The 8331-nt window shown below is 56.9% G+C and overlaps 1 protein-coding gene across 1 annotated transcript; it reads right to left on the bottom strand.

Annotated features, from left to right (window-relative positions):
* Positions 1-4422: 4422 nt before the first annotated feature.
* Positions 4423-8275, bottom strand: LOC119113263 (polypeptide N-acetylgalactosaminyltransferase 2; the record flags this gene model as incomplete). The annotated part of the gene is given in 4 exon segments (XM_037237627.1): positions 4423-6160; positions 6632-6748; positions 7583-7666; positions 8149-8275. Coding segments are annotated over 4 exon segments (475 nt in total), but the record flags the coding sequence as incomplete, so codon positions are not given.
* Between the last annotated feature and the right edge of the window lie 56 nt (positions 8276-8331).

Genomic DNA, 8331 nt, shown 5'->3' with positions numbered 1-8331 from the left:
AAGAGCTCTAGCTGTCGGGAGCCGGATAGCGAGTGAACGTGTGACTGCCGCTCACAATTCCACGCAAGGTGCGGGACGGTAGGCCCAGCCGTCTCTTAGAACTAGCACACTTCCACTCAAGAAATCTCATGAAGCGGTTGGTTAGATTGACGCAGACGTCAGATCGCCAAGGCCTAACACGAGCACATTTCTAGTATCCTTGAAAACCAAGCTAATGTAATGCTCCGCCGTTTAAGCTGGCAGGATTTCCTGTCTTTAGCTCTATGAAGCACGATTTATCTACTCAATTTCTCCCGACCGTCCTGTGCTTATCTGCAGACTCGCCTTAATAGCGTCGTGATTTACGTGGAACCAGTTCCCGGCGCGACATCTGCTCAGCTGCCCGCCTGAATGGCGCGCGTATTACACCAAGCTTTGTGTGGACTGGATGTAGATTACCACAGAAGGTGCAGGCAGCTAGACAGTCAGTTTTGAGATACGTCGTACCACATTGTCACGCATGCAAAGCGCCGTTGCTGAAACTGGGGAGTTTATTTAAATATTTAGGATTTCGACACCAATGGTTTATTGCCAGATGCAGAAACCCGACGGCTTGTAAGTCGTAAACGTGCCAGTTGACTACACGGCACTTTATCTAGACGCCGTGTCCTCACAACCAGTGTCGTGTTATTAGTTCAAAGGTATCATACTGAGCTCACGGCCCTCCATACACCACGTGCAGATTAGAGAACATTGTAACGCTAAATAGTGATTATATTGATCCATTTTTCGAGTTATACTCATCCTTGAGAGTAGCCGCTGGCTTCTCGAAAGACCAGGAGTTGAAAGCCTTCCCCCCTATGTCAGTGCTGTATTTCCATGATTTCGAGACTTTTCAGACCACACATACCACCCATAAGGCCTGGCTCAGGGACACAGCGAACTTTTAACGAACACAGGCTTCGGCAGCCCTCTCAAGACTTCCAACGTCCGACCGTGCTTCACCCATGCTGCTCCACGCATTTTCCGTGATGCAGCCATCTCCGTCTACACATCTCGATTCCAGCTATCCGTAACACTGACCAGTAGATACTACAGTGGTTAGGGTGGCACTATCACTCTGACAATGACTGGTGAACGAGCGTGTCTGTGGCACGGCACCACGAGGGCTCAAAGTGCACCTGCAGCGTCTTGATTTCTCAGCAAGGGCTGTACATTCTTTTCTGGAACACGGAGGTTTACTGCCGTAGGCCGTATCCGTTGCAATATCGATGCGTTGCAAAGCCCGCTGCACTAATGCATAGTAAGGGCGCACAACTACTCCAAATTTGGAGAACACAGTGGTGCGTACAGTGTCAGCATTAGAACTGCCGGTCCTGCCTGGCATGCGCACTACGACCCGCACTACTCACAATATATATATATATATATATATATATATATATATATATATATATATATATAATAATTATCGTAGCTGGCCAAACCTTGTCATGTCATACAATGGGGCCCCTGTCCTCATCGCAGCGAACTTAGTGGTTCCAGGGAGAAAGTGCGTCTCGGCTACCCGGGCACGACTCTACAGCTTCTCTTCCAGGGAGATGGTGGTATCCTTTTGCGAGAACCGATGATAATGCTGGGAGGAAGTCTAGGTCGTCTCTGCGAAGGGATGACGACATGCTCTGGTCGAGACCGCTACCCCAGCACGCCTGCCCAGCGGGCGGTGGCCAGTGTCGACCCGAGGAGGCGTCCCCACCGCTGGCGAAGGGTGCTGCGCCTGGGCTGCCCGGACCGGGCCGGGCCGCCCCGACATTATCGGCCTGTCGACGGCCGGCGCCAGGCATCATTAGGGCGCGACGCCGCCGTCTGGCGGTTATCGCCGCCACTTTGGCCGGCGCCCGGCGACGCGGCGCCACCGGAGGCCGCAGCGGCGCCACCGTCGCCGCAGCGGCACTCACCCGGAGGCGACCGGCAGCTCCACCTGGCGCCGGACGCGTGGGCTGAGTGGAACAGCGACGTTCGGTACCTTGACCGTTCCGACTTTTGAAGCTTGCGAAAGTGGACAAAGGTCCGTGTTTCCTATTAAGCGTTGTTCTTCCGATCTAGGACTAAACGTAATAAATGAGGCAATTCAACACGAACAGTGAAAACTGTTCTTGTACTTCAGGACAGCAACGACGTCAAGGCCTGGTACCAGGAGCGCGGGGTCACAACTTCAGAACAGCAGTGGCGTCAAGGCCAGGTACCAGGAGCGCGGGGTCACAACTTCAGAACAGCAGTGGCGTCAAGGCCAGGTACCAGGAGCGCGGGGTCACAATCCCAAATCGCGGACGTAATTAAACAGCGAAGACCAGAGCCAGTATACCGCAGTGAGTCAAGAAAGGCCACGTGCTCCTGACTCATCTCGGGAAGGAAGATGACACCGCGGTGAGGAACGCCGCGCGTCTCATCGAGGCAAGCTGGCGAATTTCCGCTGGGGCGGCGCGGGCAGACAGCCGACTGGACCGAGCTCGAGCCGGGCCGGGCCGGCAGCGTCAACAGCGGCCTCTGGCCGACGGGCGCGCTGGAGCGCCGCATCGAACCGCCTTTTTGGTCAAAAGAATCCTCATGCATGGCAATGTCCTGACAGGTTATTTAAAATAGTGTATTTGCATCCCTCACCACATCGACGGAAACAAGCGTTTTGCAAGCAGTAGCAGCGAGTTCTGCAGTAGTTTAATTGTCGCCTTTAAGAACGGGTTCAAGCTATGTGAAGCCTCACTGGGCACGCAGGCTCTCACTGGCCAGCCAGGCCATGACCAAGAGCTATAATCTTACTTTTGAGCACAAAAGCGGCGTGCCAGCAAAACGCCACGCGTTGCACAATGCGCGAACTTTCGGAATCGCCTGTGCTCTTCTAACTCAGGTTATTGAAGCAAGGAATTTGAATTGCTGTTCCCTTCCTAACGGAGGATTGCATTTTAGGTGGAGGCTATGTAATACACGTGGCCGTACGTCTGAAGTCCAATGAAAATAAGCCGTACCAGCTTCAACGTAAGCTGAAGCTGAAGCTTAAGCTTCAGAACAGACCCGCTTTACGTCGTTGGCCACACAACTTTATGGATGTAATTCACTAACCATAGTATGATCTCACGCCGACCAAACGTATTATCATACAGACATTCCACAAAACAACTCGATAACATTCGCCAAATTAGCCCCGAATATATGAATCGCAACACAGTTAAGCTTCATGGCCCGTTTCAACCTCAATGTGCATACACATCAACCAACGCTGCGTGACCAGAGCTGACATAGGACCGACATGCACACATACGCACCGCCTCATGCACATTTTCACCAAGCCCTCAGCTACAGTGGTCCTGGAATGCAATGGTGGAGATGCATTACATATCACCTGGCCCGGTGATGGCTACGCTTCAAATAACGTCATTTATCCCGCACGTGACGTCAGTGGTAGGAAGCCGAAAAGCTTAGCTTCTTTCTAGCCATGATCATGATGATGAGATACCCAACTTTGAGGTTGAAGACACTTCACGTCAGGGGTACGAAGCCGTAAAGCTTTGCTACTTTCTAACCATGATCATGATGATGGGCTCCCTTACTTTGAGGTTGAAGACAGACTCTATGATGAGTTCCGTAACTTCGAGGCTGAACAAAGGCTCCGACCACTATGAGTTTCCTAACTTTGAGGTTAAAGACAGACTAACCATGATGAGTTTCCGAACTTCGCGGTTGAAGACAGCGGAATGCTACCATTTGCACAAACACAAGAGGTACGCGACAACTGACGGTGGCAAGCGGCGACAGGGCTCGATTCTCCAACCTTACCTGTGCGAAGTGGGCTTGAAAGACTGACTAAGATCACATCGGACAGACACACCACTGATGGCTGGGACGTAGGAGCAAGGGGCGAGATGGCGCAGCTGAGACCGAATAATTACAGTCGTCCTGAATTTGTATGCCTGAAAGCCCTCATGAATCTTGGATTTTTCCAAACTTTTCCCCTGAATACGTTGGTATCGCCATAGCCGAGTTTTGTAGAACAAAAGCTTCGATGAAATATGACTGAAATTTATTTTCAATTCGTTTCGTTGAGCTGGGCAGAGTACAGGAGTCCGCACAAGGTACTACCGACTGAAGGCTAATCGAAAAATGGAAGCATTTGTTTTGCTAATTCAGTCCAACCTTTTTGATTGGGGAAATTTCTGGGATCAGTGTCCACGCCCACCACTGCTTGCTGGCTGCGTCCTGACCTCGCCACGAACGTAAAGTTTCAGATCACGGCAGAACTGTGCGACGAAAGCGTATGGCGTCGGAGTGCTCGGTTCGCTCCCCCCCCCCCCCCCCCCCCCGTGCGCTGACGTAGCCGCACTGTCAGCGCGACCGCAGACACCGGCCACAGGCCATTCCAGTCAAGGACAAACAGCGGCGCCCGAGGCGACCCAAACCCATCCCGGTGGCTGGTGCGGAATACAGGCGCTCCAAGCACCTGAGCTATCGAGGCGACCACGAATAACACAGGCCGGAGCCGAGTAGCAGTGCCCAACAACACCACGACCTGAGCCGTACAGCGCCCCAGCTGCGGCGCGCCGCGTTGGTAACTCCTTAAGCTGGCCGATCATCAGTTCCCGTGAGTCGTTCGACATCTGCTGCACTTGCTCACTTCAAGACCCCGCGGACAAAACGAAGGGTGTATTATGCACTGCGACCGGCGATGACTATAGTCGACACCCGAAAACGGGCCCGCGTTGGCAGCTGACTAGCTGTACTGGTCAGGGTTCAGGAGTGGCCGCCAGCGCGTATCTCGCGCCGCCTCCCACCGCCCGGGAGCACCAGCTCGGCACGCGGGAGGACACCAGCGCGCACCACTGACACTTCGTTAGTGTTCCGTCATCGGCCGGCGGCGGCCACGGCGGCTGCCGCTCAACCCACGGGGATGTCGGCGGCAGCGACAGGAAAGCTCCACCACTAAGCTCATCGTTGACCCGGCACATGACTGGTTGCCGGAGGTTGTCAGCTTCGGTGACCACACCAGCAGCGCAGGCGTATTACCCTGCACGCACTCACCCGCCAATGTTGCCCCCTGTTCGGCCACACGTTCTGACACTACGCGGAGATCGCCGGCGCTCAGACATCGATGATTGTCGGAATGGAAGCCTGCCTCCTCCTCCGCACGCTCACACGTGGCAAGTGGCGCTACCAGAGCCCCGCGACCACCGCCAGGAACGGGGCTGGCCCGGGGAAACGTGTCGTCTTAATACAACTCGGGTATCACAGTTACATAATCATGAAACATTTGACTCTTAACGGCGCCTAAGGACACCACTGATGGAACCACCGACGGGAAGATATCGAGCCTCCCCAGCGGAGTCATGTGCACACGGCACTACATGATACGATGGCAAAAGTTGTCTAACAAGCTCCACGCATGCGGCTCACAACATATGACCACCTGCTGATGAAGTGCTTGAATGTTCGCCATAGTCATCAGCAGGGGCGAGCGGCTGCCCGATCTGCAGCTATGAGAGCCTCTGTCAACGCGTCCCTGTCCATAGGGAACTCCCGTCAACGGCGGGCGCGCGCCCTGCGACCGGCACACACAGCAGGTACCCCAGCGATCCGCCGCACCGGTTACGAGACCTCCCGACGGGCCCATACTGCGACGTCACAACTGATCACAGGTCACGGGAATGGGGGCGCCAGCCGACCTGACGCGCCGGGCGGCCTGTGCCCCACGTGCGTCTCACACCCACACACACGGCCCCCACTCGGCAGGTTGGCGTCACATGGCGGAGCCGCGGCCCGGCCATGGCCGGCCAGACTGCCCCAGCTCCCCGCCCCTTCCCCTGCAGCTGAGACGATACCGCTGACACGAATGGGTGGGAGCTCCCAAAGGAGAGCAACTCGCTCCAAAATGACAAAACCTCTGTGCCACATGATAACGGCCTTGTCCAGGACAGCAGCAGCACTACCGTCGGAGGTAGCAGCCGGCCGCCAGGTCCTGATGAGCAGCGCGCCGCCAGCCAGCGCATCACGCCCGCCCAGTGATGAAGGTCCAGCGCTGGCTGCGGGCGCGCGGCGAGCAGCGAGCCGCCGTCAGCGCGCCGCCGGCTGAGCTCGAGTCCACACACAGGTCCCGCAGCACGTGTCGCAGCGCACCGGCGCGCCGCTCCCACTTCTGAGGACGGAGAGTTCCAGGGGTCAGGTGGGACGGAGCAGGGGTCATTTACGGCGGGGCAGGGGTCAGGCGAAGCGGAGCAGGGGTCAGATGGAGCGGGGTAGGGCTCAGATGGCAGGGGCAGGCGTCGGAACACCGGGGCAGCCGGCATATGACGGGGCAGTCGTCAAATGGCGGGGGCAGGCGCCCGACGAATTCAGACGGAGCTGAGGATACGCTTTCTCCGTCAGTAGTGAATCGGCTGGTCAACGCCGGAGGGTTAAACTGCCGGTCACTGCCGGTCACCGCCGGTCACTAACGGTTACTGCTGGTCACTGCTGCCGGTTAAGCTGCCAGTCACTCTCGCCGTGCAGCGGACCATGAGACCTGACAGGGGACAGCGGGCTCTCGGACCAGTGGCCCTGCAGCGACACGATCAGGTAGTACTCAGCACACGTCTGGCCGTTGATGATCTGTTCGGCGCGGCCTGACCTGGTCGTGGCCGTTTGTGCAGGGCAGCAGTCGGAGCTGGGTGCCGGGCCGGCCGCCGGGCAGCGTGAGGCACAGGCCCAGGTGGCGGATGGTCTGCTGGTCCGTGTATGACCAGGCCTGATAGCAGGCACGCGCGCCCGGTTAGCACGCGGGGTGGGTACGCACCGCCACGAGTGGCGGCGGCCGCGCCCCGCTGGGGGGTCGACGGCACTGGCTGCCCCGACACGCGGCATCAGGGGATCAGACAACGCTAACAGACATGATCGCACATCCGTGTCTGCACACGACGCACGCGGCGTTCTGCAACGCAGACAACACAATGACGAAATGTCATAACACATGCCTCCACAACGTTCTCGCCAAATCAGGTGTCCAAAGACACGACCGCTGACCAGGGAATGTGCAGTGCAGTTTGGCCTAACTCCCCTGCACGGTGCTCTGATGCAGCGCCGCCAGCCCACACCGGGCGCGACGGAACACACAGTCTGGCAGAGACACTCGCAGCACCGTCTATACCGGCAACGCCACACACAGCGCCCTCTGCAGGCACCACTCTGGGCAAGGCCGCGGCAAACTTAGCTCGACGGCAGCGCGCCAGCTGTAGGATTTTGTACGGTACGCGAGGACGCCACAGGGGTGACGAATTTATCAAGAGCAGACAGAAGTATGGTGAGACGAAGGCTACACTATAGTTAGACGCCAAATGACAGGTCAGCCTCGTCTAATAACGTCCCGAAAACAAGCAGGTAGCTAGGAAAATTTTAAATCTTGTTCCACCTTGGAATTCATACCAAAAAATATAAGCACACAAAGGAATCTAAACTTATCCCAGGACAGTAGTCGTTGCAAAGTTCAGCTACAAAAGCAGCTATGCCTTCCAAAAATAACCAACCACACAAGCTGCAAGGGGGACACCAGAGCAGATTTGTTGGTGGACCCCGGGTGTATTACCTGGTTACCGCCCGTTCCGTGGCAGGTGTACAGACCCACTGTGTCATTCTTGCTGTGACCCAGCGTGTCCATACAGACGTTACCCTGCCAACGTATTACGGAAGTGTCAAATGACACGCACGCACGCACGCGCCGCAAAACACCCACACGCACGCACGCACGCTCACACACGCGCACCCACGCACCAACACCCATACGCACACGCACACGCACAAACACACACACACACACACAAACACACACACACACACACACACACACACACACACACACACACACACACACACACACACACACACAAACACACACACCACAAACACACACACACACACACACACGTGCGCGTGCGCAAACGCTCACCGCCATGGCTAACTTTAAATCCCCTTTCAAGCAGCAGTTCTGCGCGTACAGTTGCGCTGAGCCAAGCGCGGGGCCAACACCAGCGCCACCGTTTCCGCACCAGCGCACCAGGCGAGCAGTCTGTGCTGGGGCCGGGCACCCGCTTGCTGTGCTCGTGGTCGCCCACGAGCACAGCAGCCGTGCTCGTGATCACCCAGGTGTCTCACCTGCTGTATGGAGCCGTGCTCGCGGTCGCCCACGTCCGGCACGGCCAGCTCCGGGTACACGTTCTCCAGGTACCACCGGAACGAGTGGCAGCTTAGACGCTGGCGCAGCTCCTCCCGCTCCTGCACGCTGGAACGGGGCGGGCAGCCATCAGCGGCGCCGGCTGCTCTGTCCGGGAGCGCGCG

The sequence above is a fragment of the Pollicipes pollicipes genome, unplaced genomic scaffold, assembly GCF_011947565.3.
Source record: "Pollicipes pollicipes isolate AB1234 unplaced genomic scaffold, Ppol_2.1 Scaffold_2555;HRSCAF=2994_pilon_pilon_pilon, whole genome shotgun sequence".
Classification (NCBI taxonomy): Eukaryota; Metazoa; Arthropoda; class Thecostraca; order Pollicipedomorpha; family Pollicipedidae; genus Pollicipes; species Pollicipes pollicipes.
Note: the sequence above shows the minus strand (reverse complement) of the source record. Positions and strands in the feature narration are given on the sequence as shown.